General features: G+C 36.0%; 3 protein-coding genes across 4 annotated transcripts; 2 read left to right on the top strand and 1 right to left on the bottom strand.

Moving 5' to 3' along the window:
* Positions 1 to 365: 365 nt before the first annotated feature.
* On the top strand, positions 366 to 3,939 carry LOC103500615 (uncharacterized). Its single transcript, XM_008463978.3, has 7 exons — positions 366 to 668; positions 1,180 to 1,259; positions 1,555 to 2,018; positions 2,179 to 2,482; positions 2,569 to 2,973; positions 3,054 to 3,259; positions 3,553 to 3,939. The coding sequence occupies exons 3-7, from the start codon at positions 1,734 to 1,736 to the stop codon at positions 3,796 to 3,798; spliced, it is 1,446 nt and encodes a 481-aa protein (XP_008462200.2). The 5' UTR covers positions 366 to 668; positions 1,180 to 1,259; positions 1,555 to 1,733; the 3' UTR covers positions 3,799 to 3,939.
* A 1,599-nt stretch (positions 3,940 to 5,538) lies between these two features.
* LOC103500614 (pre-mRNA-processing protein 40C) lies at positions 5,539 to 18,727 on the top strand. The gene is made up of 13 exons (XM_008463975.3): positions 5,539 to 6,390; positions 6,505 to 6,668; positions 7,055 to 7,092; positions 10,651 to 10,729; positions 11,365 to 11,829; positions 11,947 to 12,030; positions 12,830 to 12,970; positions 13,215 to 13,321; positions 15,182 to 15,305; positions 15,675 to 15,818; positions 16,866 to 17,012; positions 17,331 to 17,453; positions 18,165 to 18,727. Exons 1-13 carry the CDS (start codon positions 5,775 to 5,777, stop codon positions 18,471 to 18,473), a joined length of 2,541 nt encoding a protein of 846 aa, XP_008462197.1. The 5' UTR covers positions 5,539 to 5,774; the 3' UTR covers positions 18,474 to 18,727.
* Positions 18,728 to 19,483: 756 nt separating this feature from the next.
* On the bottom strand, positions 19,484 to 23,209 carry LOC103500613 (probable mitochondrial adenine nucleotide transporter BTL1). 2 transcript variants are annotated; one of them, XM_008463973.3, is made up of 6 exons: positions 22,883 to 23,209; positions 22,554 to 22,751; positions 21,766 to 21,860; positions 21,020 to 21,353; positions 20,483 to 20,720; positions 19,484 to 19,947 (listed from the first exon to the last, which is right to left on the bottom strand). In XM_008463973.3, the coding sequence occupies exons 1-6, from the start codon at positions 22,910 to 22,912 to the stop codon at positions 19,697 to 19,699; spliced, it is 1,146 nt and encodes a 381-aa protein (XP_008462195.1). In that variant the 5' UTR covers positions 22,913 to 23,209; the 3' UTR covers positions 19,484 to 19,696. The 2 variants fall into 2 exon arrangements, with proteins under 2 accessions (XP_008462195.1, XP_008462196.1); XM_008463974.3 differs by lacking the exon at positions 21,766 to 21,860 and having other exon boundaries at positions 22,883 to 23,060.
* Between the last annotated feature and the right edge of the window lie 202 nt (positions 23,210 to 23,411).

The following is a 23,411-nucleotide window of genomic DNA, read 5'->3' as shown; positions in this document are numbered from 1 at the left end:
TTAAATTTTCATATTTATCTGTTATCTGCAAATTGTATGAATTTCTCTTAACCGTGTATTGTATGTTATCAATCCATCAATGCTACTATTTATAGACAATTTGATCGGTATCGATCGATTAGAATCTCAAAATATGTGAGATAAGAGTTGAACGAGAGAGTGACACATAACAATTCGAACACGGGTGAATAATGAACGTTTATTTATTTATTATATATAATATAAACAATAAAAATAAACTAATTTTTATTATTATATTCCGCCTCTCCAAAGACAATAGAATGGCGGTAACATTTTCACTTTTGCCCTTTTAATTTATTTAATAATAAAAGCATTGCAATAAAGTTAATATATATATAGTTTGTCTCTTTCAGTCGTACACTTCTACTCCCTCACTCCCTCGCTCCACTCTCTTCCCATTTTCATCTCCATCCTCTCGCAAACACACAGATCTTTTGCCACGATCCCGCCGAACAACCGCGATCGAAGCCAACGAACAATGTCTGCAAACACAACCACAAACGGACTTCAAAGTCGACGGTTGGGGTGGACTAAAGGGTGATCTGACGGGCGGGAACAGATACTTCGACCACAAACACGCCGGAGGTGTTCTGTGCTGTTAAAGACAGTAGCTAGGGTTCCGGTCGGTTTCCATCGGCGCCGGCTAGGTGAGGCAGCTAGGGTTTGATGCTCTAAGTTAAAACTAGGGTTTTTTTTTTTTTTTAAATATTTCTTAGCCCTGATACCTATATCACATTGGTTTAAATGAAATAAAACCATATCGCAGGATTTTGCTCATTTTCCTACCTGCCCATTGATTTCAGTATCGATTGAAGTTTATTACTTTGTAAACCAAAAACTATTGACGTGCAGAGGAGAATATAAATCATATGTTAATTCATTGATTTGCCTTCACCTGTTAGGACCATGTACTTGATACTGTTTAGCATCTCTGGGTGCTTTCACTGGTTTATTAATTTAGATTTAAGATATTTTTATAGATCATCGCAGTTTTATGGGTCTTCTTCCCTTAATTTACACTAGTTTATCATTTTGGGGTTCTCATAACTTTTGGGCTAATTTTGTTTTCTCCTAGATGTTAACTCTTAGTAGCTCTAATAAAGATCATGCCAAATGGGTTTCTAACAACTGCGTATGCTCGTGTTGTATTGAATGTAGACCCAAACTTCTGAGGTTAGGATTGCGTTTTGGTTTCTATGGGCGATGGTAAAAAGTTTCACAACAACAAAAAGACGCAGGTATGATACTCCCCCCTCCCCCCGGATAGGGCAACGGAGCTCAGATTCAGCTTTGATATATGTTTGAAAGGTTTCTTGTTTGAAATAAGTTTATGGATGCATGGCTCCTGCTGTGTTAACAGCTTGTTTATCATGGGAGAATGGTCCACTGCTTTTGCTAGTTCTCAACAGCTTTTTTGTTTGTACACGCGCAAGATCACATAAATCTCGTACTGATTTAGATCGATAGTAAAATTTATCTGTGATCTTATTTTTATTTTTCAATTGTGCCGGCCTGACTCTCACTCTGAATCAGATAAGCAGTTGGCAGATCCCAAATGAAGTAACTGAATTGAGCCAACATAATGATGAAAAACAAAAGAACATTCGGCTCCTTGGCCAAATGATCAAGCATTGACCGACCTAGGAACTTCTCCTATCACTATCAACACTCCAGCCACTAACAGAGGGGGTCGTGAAGCCACACACATTAGAATGGTAGGAATATCAGGGTCATCTTCTGTTTTGAATTTGATCAAGAAGAAATTGCAAGACACTGGAACTCCTGTAGCTTCCTCACCTATTTCAGCTCCAACAACAGCTCAATTAGATCTAAATCTACAAAGAGACGTTGATGTTGCACTTAAGGCACTGCAAATAGAAAACAGCCAAGATAAACCAAAATATGCTAATGCTGATGGAAATGTATCCGATTCCTCTTTGGACTCTGAAGATGTAGAAACCAGGCCAACTAATGAGCAATTAATCAACCAGTTTAAGGTATCATCTAACTTCCCCTTTATTGAGGATCAGTGTCATACTCTTTTTGACGATGGTAAAACTAGATGGAGTTTTTGTCCTTTTCTTATCTTAATCTTCACTTGCTAGTATTCTGATTATCAAGTTCATTCTGCATTTGATTTTTTCCTATGCATGCCAGGAAGAGGATGGCACAGATCCTAAGAGTATTGCAGAAGTGGAAGCTGAAGAGGACGAGGATGATTTCATAATGGAGGAGGTAAAGAGGAGACTGAAGGAGCTGAGGAGGAACAGTTTCATGGTCTTGATTCCTGAGGAAGAAGAAGAAGAAACTGAAGGAGGAGAAGAAGAAGAAGTAGGTGAAGGGGAGCCTGAGTGGAGAGACGTGGAAGCAGAAGGTCGACAATGGTGGGGAGGGTTTGGTGCTGTTTATGATGATTACTGTGAGAGAATGCGTTTCTTTGATCGTAAGAGCATTGAATCTGGTATGTTCCCAAAATCAATGAATTTATTTTAAGCTAGTGAAATTAGGTTGCTCTTACATTACATTGCCATTGTCATTACGTTTTAGGTTCCGAATCAACCTCCCAAAGATCTGCATCGAAAAAGAGTGCATCTCCTCTTCGGTGTCTTTCTCTGAAGAGGATTGAAGAACCTGAAGACGAGATGGAGGATTTCGATCCTTTATTGACTCCGATTGATTCCAATCACCACATAGAAATAGCGTATGTTGCTCACATTTGCTTGTCCTGGGAGGCCCTTCACTGTCAGTACACTCAACTTAACCACTTAATATCATGCCAACCCCAAAACTCTACTACTCATTATAATCTTACTGCTCAGCTCTTTCAGCAATTTCAAGTCCTCTTGCAAAGGTTTATTGAAAATGAACCCTTTCAACAAGCTCTCAGGCCTACAATTTATGCTCGAACCCGTCGAACTTTTCCTAAAATGTTGCATGTTCCTAACATACAAGGTATTGTGAATACACAGACCCCTCCGAATTTGTTTAGGATACCCTGTATATGATCAACTCTATTTTTGTTTCTTGTTCAGCTTCAGATCCAAACGGGGTTCAGGAACAGGAATCTGATTCCCTCATCCTCGCTCCTGACCTGCTGTTCATTATTGAGGCTTCAATCTTTACTTTCCACCGCTTCCTGAAGATGGAGAAGAAAACTTCAAATTCTGCTTCTTTATCATTTCGGAACCACACCCAGGATGCTGCTCTGTTTGCTCGTGTTCGATCTTCTCTTGACAAGGTATGAAATTCAAATGTACTTAAATTCGTTGAAATGTCAAATGTGACAATATCAACTCAATCATACCTAAATTGGTTACAAGACAAATACCTATTTTTTCTTTTTTTCTTCTTTTGATAAGGAAGGCAAATACCATTTTCAAAAAACCAACTTAGTGCCTATAATTTAATTATGTATCGGCACTAGTTATATTCTCTGTAAGAGAAATAAGTGGATTTTAATGACTATGACATGATCATGTATCCAAGAATTGAATTTGGAGAATAATATAAAAGGGATTCGAGTGTTTGCAGAAGAAAACGAAGCTGAAAGAGGTTAGGAAGAAAAGTAAAGGGTGGAAACAGAAAACGTGTCCTCAAACGTACGAAGACATGCAATTACTTTTTGGAGTTGTGGACATTAAGATCATAACAAGGCTTCTTAAGATGTCGAGGATTACTAAAGAGCAGCTGCTTTGGTGCGAGGAGAAAATGAACAAGTTAGATGTGTCTAATGGAAAATTGCGGAGAGACCCGTCTCCCCTTCTTTTCCCTTGTTAATTACTTTTTTTCTGCTGCTGCACTGCATCACAGAGTTGTTGTATCTGTGATTATGTTTTATGTAATTGGATTATGGCTGCAGATAAGTACGGTAATGGACCCTACTACTAAGATGAATCTGAATTTGGGGGGGTTTTCGAATTCCTTTTGTTTTAATGTACCCAATTCATCTTTAGATAAGCTGACAACTCTTCGGTTACCAACTCTGACCCCCTTTCTCTGTCTTTACAAGGGGACGAGTTTATTTATTATTATTTTATACAACATTGGCTGGGGGATTAAAACTCCGACCACCAGAGATGGAGTTGTGCGAGTATCGTTGAGTTAAGTTAACTTTGACGATGGTGAAAAAAACTTAAATGCTGTCCGTTAATTTATTTTCATGTACTTCTGGTGTGGACTTTTTGGTCAAGTATTCATGTGGACTTATGGGAATATGATATATATTAATAGAGAGAATAAGAATAATTTCTACGCTTCATAAATAATTTGACAAGAATAATTTCTACACTTTATAAAGTTTTGTGAATCATGTCTTGCATTTAATGATGGAAAGGTAGAGAGGTATAGTTATTGATTATTCTATTTACAGTCACTTAGATGAAACGTCATCTTAAATCTATAATATAGTATTACATTCCATGAAACTCAAATGAGTATTTTTTATGGATATTTGGTAAAAGAACATGAAATGAGACTCATAATGAATCACGAAGACACTATTTCTATGAGATATGTTGAAAATTTTACATAGTGACAGTAAATGAATTAAATTACCATGTTAATATAATAATAGTTTAATTTATCTCATTCTCTTGTAATGACTTCCCACGTCATTTTAAAAAGTTCAATGATGAAAAACATTCTTGTATAAATTAGCAAAACAATGAATTAAGATACAAAAATGTGAAGAAAAAAATGTAATGTTAGTCTTTTACTATAAGAAATAAACAACAAATTAACTATTTTAATCAATACAATCTTGGTCATGTATGTATATATTTTTATCACATTGGTTGTCTTTAAAATCATGACTCAATTTAAAGTTGTTTCTCTATTTTGTATTTAACTCAAAATACATTAAATAATTTTTTTTAGGATGCATGTTGATTGAAGTAAAAGTGGTATAAGTTTGCATAATGCTAATTTTTTACATTCGTAAAAGAAAGAGGAACAAATATTTAGGAACATGGAAAAGCAAATTACAACCATGGAAAAGTGAAATCTAGAAAGAGGATAGAAGAAACAAGATCGAGAAAATAGAGCAAATATTTTGACGCTTGACACATACAATAAGGGTTATGACACTAAAGCAATCAAAATATCAAAGTTTATTGATTTTTGGGATAGTTGCAAATGTAGCAATAATATTCAAAATAACTAAGTATATAGCAACATTTTAAAAAAATTACAAATATAGCAAAATCTGTCAATAATATGAGTCTATCACTGATAGAACATGTAGTAAATATCGATCTATCATTGATAAACCATAAAAGTCTACCAATCATAAAAGTCTATGACCGATAAACCTTGTTATATTTTCGATTTTTTTAAAATATTACTACATACTTAATAATTATTCTAAAAATTGTTGTCTATTATAATTATCCGATTTTTTTTTAAACTCTAAATTTAATTTCGTTGGACCATTAGAAAAACCCAACCAATATATGAACCGACCAGCTTTTCTATACTTTAACCGACCGGACCGAACTAGATCTAATTTTAGGTCATCGTGAAACGCACAGGCCCGAGATCGCCAGAAAGAAAAAAAATAAGGAAAACGAAAAACAAAGGAATTCTCACAAGACGACCACGAACAGGCGTTGCAAAAACGCGAACAGGTGAACAACCATTGCACAATCGTGCAAAGATTGGAGGTAGATCGTGAACTTCATACACATGGCTTCTGGGTTTTCTTCGTGGTTGCAGGTTGTCCCGCCTGTTGCTGGTTAGCTGCGTTTCATTTCACCATGTCTTCAGCTTCAACTGTCTCCCAATCTGTGTCACTACCTGCTCCTCCTACTTCAAATTCGGTTGCTAATGGTTCTTCAATTCCTAATTTGATCCCTTCCACTTCACCGGTTCCTCCTGCCCCATCTTTCCATATTCACCAACTACCGCCTGTAGCTCCGATGGTTCCTGGTCCACCGGGAATGTCACCGTCGACGCCACTTGTGTCCACAGGTCCGGCAGTTTTGTTTCCGCCAACCGATTCTGCTTCTACTATTCCGGGACCCAATATGCATGCAATTCATAACCCAATTCATCCTTCTGCTCGTCCACAAATTTGTGGCTCCTATCCTTCTCTAACACCTGTTGTTTCTCCACCTCATGCGATGTGGTTTCAGCCTCCTCAGTTGGGAGCCATGCCCAGGCCTCCCTTTATACCGTACTCTGCTTCTTATCATGGCCCTCTTCCTTTTCCTGCTCGTGGAATGCCCCTTCCTTCTGTTCCATTGCCGGATCCTCAACCTCCCGGTGTTACCCCTGTTCAAGTTGCATCTGCCATTCCTGTGCCATCTGGTCATGGAAATCAGCTTATTGGCAATTCATTGATTCAGACAGACTCAAATCATCCCGAACTTGGTATGCCGTAGGCTGTCAAATTATTATCTTTATATCATGGCAAAGCTATTTATAATTCTGTTTTTATATGCCGCTAAGCTTTTGTTCTACATTCTTTGTCTGATCATTTAACAGATAGCCAGAAGCACACTCAAGTTGTAGGGCATTCTGAGAACATCTCTTTAAACAAGCACTCGGAGGATTGGACTGCCCACAAGACTGAGGCGGGAATAATTTATTACTACAATGCATTGACCGGAGAATCTACCTATGAAAAACCTCCAGGTTTCAGAGGGGAGGTATTTTTCGGGAAGTTCTCTATAGCTTCGAATGCAAATAAATTTTGTTTTTCCTTCTTGTTGTTTACCTGTAAATATCTCTCCCTATTTCCTACCCCTCTCTGCTTTAGCATCACTCCGTTAGTTCTTTTTTTTTGGGTGGAACACGGGCTGAGTAACTGGCTGAAATGAACATTTGTTATCATCCTGATTCATTATTTAACTTTATGATAGGCTCGCATGCAGGTTATTATAAACAATGTAGGAATGTCATGACCGTATTCTGGCTTCTTTATTTGTTTATGTAGAATTGATTTTTTTTTTTATTCTTTCAATTTTGGTGCATCTCATTCATTAATATTTCTGCATACATATATGGAAATTTGATGTAATTGAATTTGTTGCAGGCTGAAAATCTCGTGGCGCAGGCAACATCAGTTTCAATGTAAGTAGCCTTATTAACCATAATGGAAATGCGATTGTCCATATGAAACTGAAGCATGTTTACTTATTTTATTAGCTACTTCTACAACAGCATTAACTACCTGCTTTGCAGCCATGTATTGGAGATCTTTGTTATGCCACACGACTGTAATTTTATGGGCTGCATTGTTACGATCTAAATATCAATGCATAAAACTTGTCAGCACTGTTCTATGATGGTCCATTTATGTTTTGGCGGTATTCCGGCATCAAAATTAGACAAGGTCTTTGTAATGGGTTACTTATATGTCATGTATAATGCTTTGTTTCGGGCTTCCACCTGTTTAAAATCAAGAAATTCCTTTGATCCTTTATATGTAAATACTTGGAGTAGAGGGACCTATATTTTGTTGTTCTTTAGGAGGTATCCTTGTTTTGTGGTCGTATCCCCAATCTGTTGATGAGGATAGATATTGTTGTGGCTTTCTCTATTTCTATGTTGATGATGTTGTCTCTGGTAGAAATGTATTGTCTCTTGATGGCTTCTAATGAAGGTATATTAGACTTTTGATTGGACTTTGAGATGATTTAGATATTTGGAATTGGTTTTAGTATACCCATGTGGGCATAGGGTTGGTAACTAAGGGAAGTTTAGGATTTTGATGCTTAAGACTATATATGTGGCTTTGCTGGTAAAAGGGCAATGATTGTGGCATTTCTTCGTGGAGCCTTACATGCTGTGGTCTAGTCAAGCATGTGTACTACTGCATGTTCAACCTTTCATGTTCCATCCATCTAAACTTGTTAAATCACCGGTCGACCCAAAAACTAAGCCAAGCTTAAGTTGATGAGTGGAGACAAATTTAATATTACATAATATAAACCCCCCTCATTTTTAAGCTTGCAATATGAAAAAAGCCAACAAGTGGAAGTGGAAATCAATATTAATTGGGGAGGAATTAACACACATGACCTACCTAGACCACTTACTCTTATACCATGTTACATCATCAATTAACCCAAAAGCTTAAATAAATTTATGCTAATGGGTGAAGGCAAATTTAATAATTATATCATTTAACAAAAATCGACTAAATCGATTGAACCGATGAACGGCCAGTTGGGTTGTGTGAAGGTAAGAGTTACAAAATGCCCTTTGGTGCTTGGTAGGTTGATAATTGCTAGGTCCTTGGACGAAACTTCGCTGGAGTGAACTCCTCTAAAAAGAAATCCTCTAATGAAAATTGTTGGTGGAGTAGAATTAGGATTGAGGAATTTGGTAGGTTGGAACTTTTATCCATGTCGTTGACTTCAATCGTGTGGATAGGAGATGTGATTGGGAAGTTAGTAAATAACTTGATGTACATGTTGAATTAAAAAGAAAAAATATCATCAAATGCGTTGCTTTTTGTCTTAGAACACAGTTGATTCCCTTAGTGAACCCCCATGACACCCTGGTCACACAACTCCAAAGAAGCTCTGTTTTGCCTTCTAAATATACATATTTAACACCTTAAGACGCCTATTTATCTTTTAGGATTTTTCCAACTTTAGTTAAAAAGGAACAAAAAGTGAGTTTGCAAGGCATGCATGGAATTGCTTCTTTCAGAAGTTTGATATTGTGATAGCTCGACACAGGGATCTTAGAGCAACGATTAGGGAGCTCCTCCTACACCTGCTCTTCAAAGAAAAAGATAGTATCTTATGTTTTGCAGGGGTTTTTGCTTTGTTGTGGGACCTTTAGGGGGAGAGGAACAACTGAGTATTTAAGGTGCGGGATCTCTAGTGACATTGGTCTATGGTGGGTTTCATGTTTCTCTTTGGGTTTTGGTTTTGAAAACTTTGTAATTATTTCCTAGGTAACATTTTACATAGTTGGTACTCCTTTCTTTAGCAGTTCTTTTAGGGCTTGATTTTTGTATGCCCTTTTCATCATTTCTTAATGGAAGCAGTTGTTTCCATCCAAACAAAAAAAAAAAATTTCTTTTTTCCTTTCTAGTGCCAAACATCTGAAAAAAAAGTCCTGTCTTCAAATCTTTTTTAAATAATTGTCAACCAACTTTTTAAAGTAATCATGAGGGGTGAGGGTTTGGGACAACTTGCACACATCTTGACTGATTGCACAGGTGACTACAGTACTTTTAACCGATGTTTTGGAAGTTTGCAAATGAACCTTCTGACCCATGACATAAACCATTGTGTGTGGATGGGAGAAAGCTAGATGATCAATACAAAAGTGGGAAGTTATAGAACCCCTTGGTGGACCATCACAAAGTTTAAAGTTAGATTTGAAATAATTCCAAAAATATTCTAAAGGATTATTATTATTATTATTATTATTATTTTATTTTATTTTATAAGAAACAAAACTTTCAATCCCTTTAAACAGTCTTTAATTTGTTTAATCGAAAATAATATGGCAGGACTTTGCTCAGTTTCCTATATGCCCATTTATTTCAGGATTGTTGGGAGTTCTTGTTTATTATTCCTAAACCAAAAATTGTTGAAGTGTGGAGGAGAATATGAACCATATTTTTCTTCATTTCTTTTTATTCATTTGTTAAGGACCATTTACTTGATACTGTTTGGCATCTGTGGGTGCTGTCCCCGCTTTTCTAATTGAAATTTAAGGAATTTCTATTGATCCTCACACTTTTATGGGTGTTTTTTTTTTTGAAGTGGAAGCATGCCTCTTCATTGACTAAATAAAATGAGACTATTACTTAGATACAATGAGTAAAACCCAAAAACCAAGGATCAGAAGGTGCACTCGGACATTTAAACTAGGTTGACACTCCCATAGCACCATCATCATATCTTAATACAAACTGTCAAGGTATTTTTATGAGTGTTTCTTTTATATCCATGAGTGTTCGGTCCAGCTTACACACACCTCGACTAATCTCACGGGACAGTCCACTCAACCTCACAACATTTTGGTGTCAAGGGAACTTGTAGGAAATTAATCCATAGGTAGGTGTCCATCATGAATTGAATCCATGACCTCTTAGTTAGTTATTGAGACTATGTCTCCCTTTTTACCACTAGGCCAACCCATTATTGTTGTGTTTTTTATAGGTGTTCTCTTAATTTATACCAGTTCTTCATTTTGGCTTTAGCTTAACTTTTGGGTTAATTTTTTTTCCTTCTAGATGTTGACTTTTACTAGTTTTAACCAAATCATTTTCCCTCAAAATTTTTGGATTCGTCGATTAAGCTATGCATCAGAGGTTTAGATCATGGGATGATCATCTTGAAGGTGATCAATATATGGTAAAGCTCATCTCAAGGCTTCTTGGCGTTCTTTTTCTAAAGGCTCCATGGGATACTTCTATTTAGGATATTAATGTTAATTGGATTTGGAATGCTTTTATGTTTCCCTTATAATCTACTTAAGTTACGATGTTTTGATTTGATTATTGCTTTATTATTCTCGTTACTCCTGGTTTTGTATTTTGGAACATTAGTCTATTTTTGTTATAACAATGATAAACATTTTTTCACTCATATGTATATAGGCCAAATTGTGGGTTTCTAGTCTTTCTAGCTATTGAATATGCTTGTGTTCCATTGTCTATAGGTCAAACTTGTCTGGTACAGATTGGGTTTTGGTTACTATGGGTGATGGTAAAAAGTACTACTACAACAACAAAACGAAGGTATGCTATTTTTCTCCCTCTTCAAAATCACCCCTTCCACCTCATAGGGAACTGAACTCTGTATTGAGCTTTCTTATATGTTTGGAAGTTTTCCTGTCTGAATTAAATGTATGGATGTATTTCCCCTCCTCTTAACCATTTGTGCATCGTGATAAAATGGTCCACTGCTGTTAGTTCTTAAAAACTACTCGAAATTGTGTGTTTGGATCCTAGTGAAATGTGGGCCCTGGTTGGGTTTCATATTTCTTTTGGGTTTCGATTTCAAAGACCTTTTATAACTAGCCTATAGGTTCTATTTTGTTGAGTTGGAGTCCATTCTTTTAGCAAGGCTCTTTTTTGTGAGCTGGTTTTTTTTGTACGCCTGTGTATTCTTTCATTTATTTCTCAACAAAAGTTGTTGTCTTGATTAAGAAAAAAAAGTGGATAGATCTACAGCATGATGGTTGAGGTCAATTTGTTTATATGAACTCATTGGACGAAAAATGAACCTCAAAATCACGACATCGATTCTATGTCTTTTACGCAATGCTGTGGATTGTAAGGTTCTTATTCTGATTTAGATCAGTAGTAAATTTCAGCCGTGAACTTAATTTTCATCTTTCAGTTGTGCCAATTTGACTCTCTCTCTGAATCAGATTAGCAGTTGGCAAATCCCAAATGAAGTGTCTGAATTGAGGCAACAAAATGATGAAAAAACAAAAGAACTTTCAGCTCCTTTGCCAAATAACAATGCATTGACTGATCTAGGAACTTCCTCTAGCAGTATCAATACTCCTGCCATTAATACCGGTGGTCGTGAAGCCACACCTCTTAGAACAGTAGGAATACCAGGGTCATCTTCTGCTTTGGATTTGATCAAGAAAAAATTGCAAGACTCTGGAACTCCGGTGGCTTCCTCACCTATTTCTGCGACAACAGTAGCTCAATCAGATGTAAATCTGCCTAGAGATGCTGATGCTACAGTCAAGGCACTGCAGACTGAGAACAACAAAGATAAGCCAAAAGATGCCAATGCTGATGGAAATGTATCCGACTCTTCCTCGGACTCCGAGGATGTAGACAGTGGGCCAACTAATGAGCAATTAATTATCCAGTTTAAGGTATCATCTAACTTCCCTTTTATTGGGATCATTATCAAAATCTTTTTAACAGTTCGATAATATTTGATGGAGTTTTTGTTCCTTTGGTGGATGTTGCTCATTATGTTGCAATTGCAGGAAATGCTTAAGGAGCGAGGAGTGGCACCATTCTCTAAATGGGACAAGGAATTGCCGAAGATAGTTTTTGATCCCCGTTTTAAGGTTTGTTGAGTATAAAGATTTGAATTACTTTGTTCGGGAATAAGGGGCTGCTACCAGTGGTACCCCTTGATACAGGTTTGTTTGATTTTGTTTGTCTATGCTAGACTACTTCAATACATTTGAATTCTTGGTTAACGCATGACTTTCTCCTGTTATAGCTTCCAACAAGTTTGTTCTTTTGTATTCCTCGTCTCTTTATGATGGTCAAAAAATTCTTTTACTTTTTAAGAGTTAAGATGTACTTGTTTCTATCTATCTGTGCAACATTTTATTATTATTATTATTTTTTGGGACGGTGTCTGTGGTCTTGATGGTTAAATTGTTTTATGATTTTCATTTTTTTAGGGACCAGAACATGGTTTTATTTTTTAGTTTCTTATTTTATAATTCCCAAAGATACAACAGAAAACTGATTTCAAAGCAAAAGAAAAACAGAAAATGATTACACAGGAAATATGAAAGCTCCCAATTCCAATTGACTTCCTGTGGAAATAAACCGTCCAAACGATGAAATGGAGAGCTCCGAAGAGAAGTTTTGAGACGAGCTAATCAATGAAATTTGTTTCTTATAAAAAAAATGGTCCAACCGAGAACAATATTTATCTTCAAAATCAATGTCTTCTCAGCATTGACCCATCCTATAGGTTCTATTTTGTATAGTTGGAGTACCTTCTATCTTATAGTTGCGCTTGGGGGCTGGTTTTTTGTATGCCTGTGTTTTCTTTCATTTTTATCTCAATGTAAGCTTGTTATGAGAAGAAATTGTTAATTGTTTTGAGAAGTATTTATTCAATGACAGGCTATTCCCAGTTATTCAGCTAGGCGGTCCTTGTTTGAACACTATGTTAAGACCCGTGCTGAGGAAGAACGCAAGGAAAAGAGAGCTGCTCAAAAGGCTGCAATAGAGGGATTTAAACAGTTACTAGATAGCGCCTCTGAGGTTATCTCTTTCCACATTGATTACCCTGTCTTATGTTGCTATATTTGTAGTTCGGTCTTTTGAATTAACTTAGAATTGAGATGGTTGAGTTCAAAACCTCTTGAGCAAGCTATGATTATTATTATTTTTCGTAAACATAAGTTCAGTTTGTTTCTCTTGTCAGAATTTAAAATCCCTCTAACTAAAGTCAAATATGTCCTTAATTCTGAGTTCTAACCAATTTGTATTTATTATTTATTTTTAGGATATCGATCACACAACCAGTTATCAAACATTCAAAAAGAAATGGGGAAATGACTCACGGTTTGAAGCTTTGGATCGTAAGGATCGGGAGAATTTATTGAACGAAAGGTGCCATTTATTGAGTAACTAGAACATTTTTCTTGTCCAGTACATTTGCAACTCTTTTTGGTGCTTTCTTCTGGAATTTTTAATCTCGTAATTCACTCCTCAAGTTTATAAAGTTTTTTTGAAATAGAGACAAGCCTCTTTAGTAGTAATAATAATTATAAGAGGGACTAACGCTCAAAATACAAGAGAGTTATACATAGAGCAAAAAGGCAAAAAAAAAAAAAAAAATACAAACAACAGCTAAATAAAAAACAACAATAACAATGAGCTAAACAAAATCCTCTATCTTGAAAGCACAAATGAAATCTGGAATGTAAAAAGTTTATTAACATGGTTGGCAATTGTTCCTTCAGTCTGTTAAATTATGGCTTTGTTAGGTGATATTTTGATGTCAAAGTTGAGCACTGAAATTTCTATAGAGAAAGTGCATGGTAAATCACATAGAACATCTTAATCCTAAGCATCTTATTGACAAACATCATATTCCCGTGCATACTTTAAAATAAACAGCCCCTCAACTTGCAGCTTACCAACTTACTTGATCTGAGAATCTTGATTTAATGGAAAAAGCTCTGTTGACCATGCTCACCCTCCTTCACCCGGTCATCCGTGAAAGTTTGGTTTGTTGACAAGGTAGGAGATTGTTAGAGCTCTTGACGATTTTGATGCACACACTAACAATAAGAGTGCAAAAAAAGATGTTCTACTGCGAATTTGACAGGTGAAGAGTAGTGAAAGTTCTGGAATCATATCATCACAGGAGTTGACAGTTGTGATAGTGTGGTTGATAGACTCCATGGATGACCTTTTTCAAGCTTCAAAGTCCCCATACAAATGGATTACATGTGGGGTTTGTTTGGATCCAAAAACTACAAAGAAAAGAGGCTTCCTTGAAACCCCAAAATCTTGTTATCTCGTCTGGAGAAGACGGGGAAGGATGGGTGGACTTTAGGAATATCCGTATAATCTTTATGAATGGGGTGGATCCAAATCAGGTCAATGTTGAGAGAATGAAGAAATAAGTAAGACACCCACTAATCGAAGTGTGTGAAGATGGACAGAACACTAGTACATCTTTTTCACATTCTAATAAAAGCCTAGTTTTCTCTGAGGTTTAACAGAGTAACGTGAGGAAACCAGTCTTGTGCTTTTAAATCAAATGGCCAAGCTCAAGAATCAATGAAAATCAGCAACTAGAAGCAAAAAGGAAAGGCAACACAATTGCCCAGTCCCTTAAAGCTAATATGTAAGTCGAAGTAAAATGAGCCCATCGCAAAAGGAATTACTTACTAAAAAGACGGTGCCCATCTGCTCCAGATGTTAAATATGTTTGGATTATCTTGAAAATAACTTCATTGCAGTTAAATCTTTTGTAATAGATCTATGTTTAACATGCCTCTTATTTAATTAACTCAGGTTTGACTGTGAGGATCAACATCACAGTCAAACAAATGTTTGGATCATACTTATTATTTATTTTGTGCAAATTGAAACTTTGGCCTTTTTACATATTGTATTAGGAGCTTTTTATTTTAAATGCCCCACATTGCCATTTATTCTTTATGATTTTTATGTCTTGTGATCATGCCTTTTGGAATTTAAAATTCGGTTGCTGTCATGCCTTTGATATGGCTGCCCTCTTCTGATATGGTTTTACTCTAGGTGGATTCATTTCCAAATGTAATATGAACTGTTTTCTACACAGAAAGTGCTTACTATTGCTAACCTCTGAAAAAGCAACTTGAGTCAACAAGGTAGTAGGCTAGTAACCAGAATCTCATATTTATGTTTGATCTGTCCTTTTAACTTTAATTCATTGACTTGGGTTTTAGCGGGATGATATCTCTATTTAACTTGTAGGGTCCTTTGTCTGAAGAAGGCTGCCGTTGAAAAGGCACAAGCTTTATGGGCCGCTTCCACCACTAGTTTCAAGTCCATGCTGCAGGAGAGAGAAGATATCAACGTCAATTCCCGTTGGTTCAGGGTGGGTGCACCATGCTATCCTTAATTGGTAGTTCATTTTCTGAACAGTATATGATTGTCTATCCAAAATACTAATGGTTTTTGAATTGTAAGAAAAGGTTGTAGAGAGAATAAACCTGATAAATTCATAGGTTTTATTAAATTTCAACTATGCTGCACCAGCTTTGGGACCCATAAACTTGATGAAAGATTTTAAGTAATTCTTTTTCTGATCCAATCAGTTAGATTAAGCGAGGTTATAGTCTTTGAAAAGTTAGATATTCATTTGCCGTAAATAGTAATGAACATGAAAACACTTTGGACTACAACGCTACATTATTCTGATAGAGGTGTAACTATTTTCCCCTCCTCCCCGTCTGTCATGTTATAGGTAAAAGACAGTCTACGGGAAGATCCAAGATACAGATCTGTTAAGCATGAGGAGCGTGAGATGTTATTCAATGAGTATATATCTGAACTTAAGGCTGCTGAGGAGGAAAAGCAGCGTGAATCAAAAGCTAGAAAGGAGGAGCAGGTAAGCTAACTTGAAATTCTGATTCCTTGTTACAAGAACCTGCTTTTATCATTGGTTATTTGGGGTAGTGTTTTCAAGGTTCAATAGATGCAAGAGCTGAGAGGTGATAGGTGACGCTCTGGTTGATGAGTGGCACCTAATGGCCAAAGCACAAGGAACTTCTTTAAGATGTTCACCATCTTCGCCTTTTTATTGCCACAACTATTTGTTAATGGCCACGAGCCCTTGTCCATGTCAAGGGTTGTTTTTTTAGTCTAGGGCTTTCATTCTTCCTTCTTTGACGTTGACCTTCGATATAATCCAACATCTTGTTTCTTTTCCGAGAAATGATTTTTTTCCCTAGCTGTTGATCTACATTTAAATATGGTAGCCACACAATCCAAGATTTCAACTTAAATTGGAGAGCTTTTATCTTTCCAACTTAATTTTGTTGCTTTTATTCTATTCTTTCAATACCTTCTCTTCTCTTTATTATGGTTACTTCTCTTTGTACTAAACTCCTTACTAGTCATGATCTAGTAAAGATCATTATCATGGTTTAGTTTAAGTTTGTTTTTTCATGGTGAAAGACCAGAAACCCCATGAGATGATGTAGTGGGATTGGGTAATTAGGGTATCTTAGTCAACTCCATGATTGATTAGGATTATGATTAGTTCTTTGCAAATGAAGATAAGTTTCAGTTTCCTTAACTAATTAGGATTAGGATTAGTTTGTTTTTCGATTCTCTATAAATTGCATATTGTCTTCTTATTGTTCATTACTTTAGTTTCATAATAAATCCTTTTCTCCAAGGAATTTATTTACATCATCCGGTATGGTAAGCAAAATTAACCACTTGGTGAAATGGGATTTGGTCTCGAGGCTCTTACAGATGGGGCCTCAACTTTTAGGGGCCTAAAAGCTAGGAATCTGGCTCTGTTAGCCAAGTGGGGTTGGACATACTTTAGTGAAGAAAGTTCACTCTAGTGCTAGGTTGTTAGTAGTACTATAAAGCACCAACACTTCCATGTTGAATGCTCATACTAAATTTCAAATGCTTATTTCAGGAGAAACTGAAGGAAAGGGAGAGAGAATGGCGGAAAAGGAAGGAAAGAGAAGAGCAAGAAATGGAAAGGGTACGCCTAAAAGTACGGAAAAAGGAGGCAGTTGCATCTTTTCAAGCATTGCTTGTTGAATCGATCAAAGATCCTCAGGTAAATGGATTAAGAAAAATGGAGCGTGATATGCTTGATCAGACAGAATTTAGTAGTGATTGAGATGTCTTTTGCTGGTGAACTTAAAAGCATTTAATATGATTATAATTTTAACTGAAATTTGTCTGCCATAAAGTTAAGCATAAGTTATTGGATCTATTTATTTCTATTAAACATCCGATCATTCCTCCCTGCTAATGAACAGTAGTCAAGTACGTTCCGTGGATGGTGAAAGTACTCAAATACGTTCCAGTTTTTTTTATTCTGCAGTGTCAGCAATATAGAACTCTTTTTTTTTTTGTTTTTTTTTTGGCTTAGGCCTCTTGGACCGAGTCAAAAGTTAAACTGGAGAAGGATCCACAAGGTCGTGCATCCAATCCTGATTTAGATTCATCCGAGACAGAAAAATTATTCAGAGAACATGTAAAGATGCTGCAAGAGGTAATTCTTCTTCAACTTGCGGACTATTGATTTTTCAAAATAAGTATATAGTCTGAAATTGAGCAGATCTTTATAACTCAAAGACAGTAGTACAACTTATAGAACAAATACTGTTGAAGGGAAATCTAATATTTGTTTCTCTCATCTTTTCCCGCTATCTCCTGCTCATATGTTCTCTACTAGGATTTAAATTTTATGAAAACTGTATACTTATCTTATTGCTGTCCCAAATGTTTTATTATCACGTTATTCCATCGATTGGATTCTACATTCTTTGCTTCTCTTTTCAGCAGATGCTTGTAACGATACATACATTCAATCTCAATAGAATTGTGGAAGGTTTATGAATCTGCTCGTCTTATCTTGATGATTTTGCATACTAATAAAAGCTTCTAGATTTTGGAAATAGTTATGGGTTCTGAACTTCTAATTCGAACTGGTATAAAAGTAGATGGTATAGTCTCCATTCCAAAGCAAATGTACTTGGGAAATAATTGAGGAAACAGTTATCTGTAGATCCTATGAGAAAATAGGTGATCCCTTGCTGTTTTGCTCTGCACTACACCCACCATTCATTCCCAATTTTTGTAGCTAATTTCGTAAATGTTTAAACAAAATGAATGGGAAAAGATTTAGCATGTGTAACTGGATAATGATTTTCCAGAACTTTTCCCTCACTCACTCATTCTTTTCGTTTGAATTTTTCTGCAGCGGTGTGCTAACGAGTTCCGAAATCTATTATCTGAAGCCTTTACAGCTGAAGTAGTTGCTCAGGTATCGGAAGATGGAAAGACGGTCCTTAGTTCATGGACGATGGCTAAACGAATTTTGAAGCCTGATCCCAGATATGGTAAAGTCCCAAGGAAGGAAAGGGAGGCACTTTGGCGTCGATATGCCGATGATACAATGCGGAAGCAGAAGTTGGCAAATGATCACAAGGGAGAAAAATATAACGACTATAAGAATAGAGCAACCACCGACGCTGGAAAATTCCCTTCTAAACCAAGAATCCATGACTGAAGAAAGTTTGAAGCGTTTTTTTTTCATCTCATTTGAATTCTTTAGTCTACGGGCAGACGTTTCCTCTTCCCATCACGATTATTCATTCTTTCATGGAGGTGGGTGGGGGGGGGGGGGGGGGGGGGGATCACGTTCAGTTCTGATATAGTTAGATTTTTCAGGTGCACCTTTTTGGTGATTTGTTAGTTTACTCAATAATATATTTATGTTGCCGAAGGAACTGATTTAGCAATTAAAATAGTTTTAGGGTACAATTCCTTTTGGTCTGCTCTTCGATAAATTATATTTGTGGTAGGATGATCTTATTGTTTGACTCATAGGAGCTAGCAACTAATTGGTAAGTATTACTTAAATATATTAATTTGGTTGGACCAATATCGTGTGAAATTCGTAATTTGAGTTGAAGTAAACTCCTAAATTCTTTTCAACTCAGTCAAACTTATCATTAAGAATACCTTTAAAAATTATTCAAACGTATAGATTTTTTTAAAGGTAGGATTTGTTAATGTGAGTTTAAAATTATTAGTATCTTTTCGAGTTTTAAGTGGTTTCAAGTTTAATTTTTTTTTTTATCTCAAGTTGTATTTAAAATGAAAATTTTGGAAAAGAAAAAAAAAAAAAAAACTAATTGGTTCATTTGTAAAGGTAAGTTTTGAAAGTTATAGATTCTTAAAATTTAAACTATTAGAGAAGAGAAGGTAACACTTAAAAAGAGAATTTCAACCTAAAGTTTTAGACTTCGAAAGTTTTCTTTTAATACATTTCTTTCTTTTAATGCATTTAAAAATTACATGACCTTTTTCTTTATATCGCGATATCGCAATAAATAGTTAAATATATTAGGGAGTTATCAAATGATTATTTCTTTTTAAATTTAAAATTTTTCAATTTAGAAAATATAACGACATAGATCATCTATAAATTTATTTTTCTTTTTCTATTTCTGCAAACTTCCCTTTCAAATTTACTTTATTTTTATAGTATAAACATTACGAACTATGCTCTAAAACTTTTTAAAACCATCAAAATTTAACTCAACATTTAACATAGACCTTCAAGATCTCGAGATAATAGTGCACTCATCCCAAGCCACTCATATTGTATTACCAACTGACACCCACCCAAAGGCATTTAAAATTAGACCATAGTGGGTCCAGGTTCAACATTTAAAATAAATAAAAGGGGAAAATTTTTCTGAAAAAAACTGTAGGGGCTGAGAAACGTTATAGATGGTTCCTGTTGACCAAAAGCATGTCCTTCCAAGCCTCATAAAACATCCAGGTAATGCCAGAAGAAGGCATGACTTTCAAACAGCTAGCTCCCCATCCTCTGTAGAGTCCTTTAAGCCCTTCCTCTCGAATCACTTCAGAAATTGCAGCTGCCATGTTTGGTGGACATTTCCCTTGTAGAGCTCCTACCATCAGCCGTTTTCTAGCCACCTCCAATGGAAAACTGATTGTGCTTGCAGTGAAACCTACACGCATCCACATCACATCCAAATGAAATAAGTACACATCACAGAACATGTGTATCACCTTAACATCAAAGAATAAATTCAGTCAAAGAATTTTGTGATGGTAATAATAACGGTATTAGTTAGTGGTTTCCATGTAATTTTCAAACACAATCGAATTGATCACCCTTCGCTCTTTAATCAAATTGCATTTACTAATTAGACTTGAAGGTGGTCCCATATATTTCAAAATGTTCACAAAGAACACATGCAAACAACAAACATAATCAAGCCCACTTTCGGTATTCATTGATTTGTTGTACTTTCCTGTGATAAACATGGCATAAATTCAATTCCATCACAAAAAGCATATGTACATATACAGAAATTTCCAGTTAACCACACCTCCTCTCAATTGCCTTGGTCAATAGGGGGACTATAACAGTTGAAATAGAAGCACAAGTTTAAACAAAAATAATAGAATCAAATGGCTTGCTCTTTCATGAATTATTCTAAAACAGCAATTTCACCATTAAGGTAAAGTCAAATTACTTACCTGAAAGAGCTCCAACCAGAAGCATCTCTATGCGGTTTAGAGAATTCTTCTTCTTTTTTAGGCAGTATGTTTTCTTCATTGTCTCGTACATGAAATAATAGCTTGTACTGTATGGAAGCATTCCAACAAGTGTAGGTGAAATACCCGCATAAAATGCACCAAGGCCACCATCTCTGTAAATCTTGTTAACTGCAACGCTTAAATTGGGATAAACCTCAGGACTAACTGTCAAGCGATCCTGCATTTATGAAGTAAGTGAAAACAACATTTTTCATAACCAAAAAAAAGATTAAAAATGAATAATTTTTCGAAGCTTTCAGGGAGAATTATTTCTCATTAAGAAGGTTGGGCAACAAAAGTCTATAGAAGAAACATATGAGCAAGATCTTAATGAACTGGCACACTGAAGCAGTCAATATCTTGGTCACGTGAAAGGTTAAAGTAGCATATGTTAAAATCCTTTGTACATGAAATGAATACTATTACAACATCTGAAGCCTTTACACTACCAAAAGAAAATGTGACACTCGTCCATACCTTTAAAACTTCAAGAGGATGGCATGCAAGAGTGCTAACAACACCAGCAGCTGCACCAGCTACAGCGACAGGAGAAATCCAGGAGAGTGAAAATTGTAAATTGACAGGGCCAAAATGTATGCTTGGTTTTTCAGTTTTACTCCACCTCTCCTGTGATGATGTCATTGCTCGTTTTACGCACTCAAAGGTTCCCAGTTCAATTGCCTGCGTAGGAATTATACGAACCATATTGATTGCATTTCCTGTCCATAGACCTTGCCAACCTTGCTGCTCAATAACCTCAATAAAACTACCGGCAATATCTTTTGATCCCACACCAACAACCATTCTCGTCCTGCAAATTATTACATGAAGTAATCGTGATATATTATCAAAATGAACTGATTAACAAATGTAGATATGAAGAGAGAGATTATGACATCGAAGGTTTCTACAAGCCAAAATAAGAGAATACGGAACCCTAAAAATAGTTTTCATGTCCAAATACAAGAAACAACTTCAATTAACATTTTATCCACGCTAGTCACCAGATTATACATTGCCCCAGTAAAGCTAAACACGTTAATATAGTTTGATCCCTAAAACAACTGCTATCCTTGCTTTTCTGCCTTGAATGATAACTCAAATAACCGAACAGTTGGCAATATCATCAGCCATTACACGTTGACATGGTATTATCAGCCATTACATGATGTACAAAAAAACTCAGGGAACTAAAGATGAAAGTAATTACAGGAAAGGCCAACCTGATTGTTTCAAGAGGAGCAAGCACAGCTTTTGTCATAGCCCCTGCCATGGCCCCACTAACAAACTCAGCAACTTCTCTAGTCCTAAAGAAATCCTGAGTGTTGAATCATGTTTAGACGTATGATGACCAATAAAAGGTTATGATTAATTACTTTTATTTTTGCCTTGGTGACAAAAATTAATCTCGATATGCAGTTTGATATTTGTTGCATTGTGGAGAAACTAGAAGTTACCAATAATGTATGCTCTCTTTGCATCGAGTATTGTCTAAGAAATTAGAGTCCCAAATTAGATATGAAAAAACACGGTTTCTGTGAGAAAAATATACATTAGTACATCTGGAAGGACATGATTTGATGGAGCAAAAAGGTTACAGAAATCGGATACCCATAAAAAGGAGCATGCAATAGAAAGGCCGAACCCAGAATATTGCCAAACCCAAAAATATCATAGGTTTAATCCATCTAAAGTTATTGGAAAACAAGTGATACTTGAAAGCCAGACGACTTCACCCAGTTGCTCTGTTCTAAGTAGCAATTGCTCCAATGTGGAGAACAAATAAGTCGACTTTCAACAACAAAGAAGTAATATTATAACCCACCACAGAAATGCATAAAAATGACATTGAAACACAACAAAGTAGCGAGAAGAAGCATTGAACATTTCAATGAGAAGGTGAAGAGCAACAAAATGGGTGTTTCAAGCTAGAAAGGTTATTGGAAAGATTGCATTAAGTGATGATATGTATTACATTAACACAAATGATAAAAACACAAAGGGAGCTCACTTTAATGGCAAGCCTAGGATCCGGAAGCTGGAAATTGAAGTGGGGTTTCGCGTTGCTATCGATTTCAAGTTGTTGTTTGGGAAGCATCGGGATGGCATAAACATCATCGAAAACACCAGCACCGCTTACCTCGGGGGAGTAATCCTTTTTGTGGGACTGTGACTCAAACGCCATGGATTTGGATAGTAAAGCTCGATACTGAGATTGAAAAAAAAAAAAAAAAAACAGAAAAGAGGTCAATCAAAAGTTTGATTCATTACTTCAAACAAGTTTCAACAACGTCACAAACAGAGGCAGAAACAGGGAAAGGTAGGTTGAAATTCACGTGCCTGAATGGGGGATTTGGAATTTTGTGACATTGAAGGAGATTGGGGAAAGATATTTTAAGAGTGTTTTTGGTTTTTCCCGCCTCCGTCACAGTCTCAGCCCCGACCCCGACCCCGGTCCCGCTTCAAGTATCAACACGACTCCGCCGGGAAACGACTGTGAGTTTGATGTTGAAGTGAAGACGAGATATTAAAAATTGAATGCCTTTTTGACTTTATAGATATTTCAAAAAGAGTGTTGAAAGACTTTAACTTTTTCTTCATTACGCAACAGCCCCTCAACTCCAAATTTTCTAACCCTTCCCACCATATAGTAAACTATATAATTAACACAAAAACTATACTCTTAAATGACAAAATTCAAAGCAATTATTTATAAAGAAGAATCGGCATGGATAACCAAAAAAAAAAAAAAAACTAGAAAATCGTTTACAAAATATAACGAAAAAACCTTAAATTCATTTACGTTAATTACTAAAAATATCGAGTTTCATATGATTTGAAAGAAATTACTAACTTAACGTCGACATAT

The sequence above is a fragment of the Cucumis melo genome, chromosome 1 (assembly GCF_025177605.1).
Source record: "Cucumis melo cultivar AY chromosome 1, USDA_Cmelo_AY_1.0, whole genome shotgun sequence".
NCBI classification, from domain to species: domain Eukaryota; kingdom Viridiplantae; phylum Streptophyta; class Magnoliopsida; order Cucurbitales; family Cucurbitaceae; genus Cucumis; species Cucumis melo.
The sequence above is the reverse complement of the archived record's forward strand: the minus strand, read 5'-3'. Positions and strand labels throughout refer to the sequence as shown.

What these genes read in the sequence shown, in the direction of transcription:
- LOC103500615 (XM_008463978.3), top strand. Translation starts at nt 1,734, where the DNA reads ATGGTAGGAATATCAGGGTCATCTTCTGTTTTGAATTTGATCAAGAAG. An exon ending in AATTAATCAACCAGTTTAAG is followed by an intron (nt 2,019 to 2,178) that starts GTATCATCTAAC and finishes TATGCATGCCAG; the next exon opens with GAAGAGGATGGCACAGATCC. An exon ending in GCATGTTCCTAACATACAAG is followed by an intron (nt 2,974 to 3,053) that starts GTATTGTGAATA and finishes TTTCTTGTTCAG; the next exon opens with CTTCAGATCCAAACGGGGTT.
- LOC103500614 (XM_008463975.3), top strand. Translation starts at nt 5,775, where the DNA reads ATGTCTTCAGCTTCAACTGTCTCCCAATCTGTGTCACTACCTGCTCCT. An exon ending in CTCAAATCATCCCGAACTTG is followed by an intron (nt 6,391 to 6,504) that starts GTATGCCGTAGG and finishes ATCATTTAACAG; the next exon opens with ATAGCCAGAAGCACACTCAA. An exon ending in AATTAATTATCCAGTTTAAG is followed by an intron (nt 11,830 to 11,946) that starts GTATCATCTAAC and finishes TTGCAATTGCAG; the next exon opens with GAAATGCTTAAGGAGCGAGG.
- LOC103500613 (XM_008463973.3), bottom strand. Translation starts at nt 22,912, where the DNA reads ATGTCACAAAATTCCAAATCCCCCATTCAG. An exon ending in GCTCCTCTTGAAACAATCAG is followed by an intron (nt 21,354 to 21,765) that starts GTTGGCCTTTCC and finishes AATAATTTGCAG; the next exon opens with GACGAGAATGGTTGTTGGTG. An exon ending in TCTGGTTGGAGCTCTTTCAG is followed by an intron (nt 19,948 to 20,482) that starts GTAAGTAATTTG and finishes GGATGCGTGTAG; the next exon opens with GTTTCACTGCAAGCACAATC.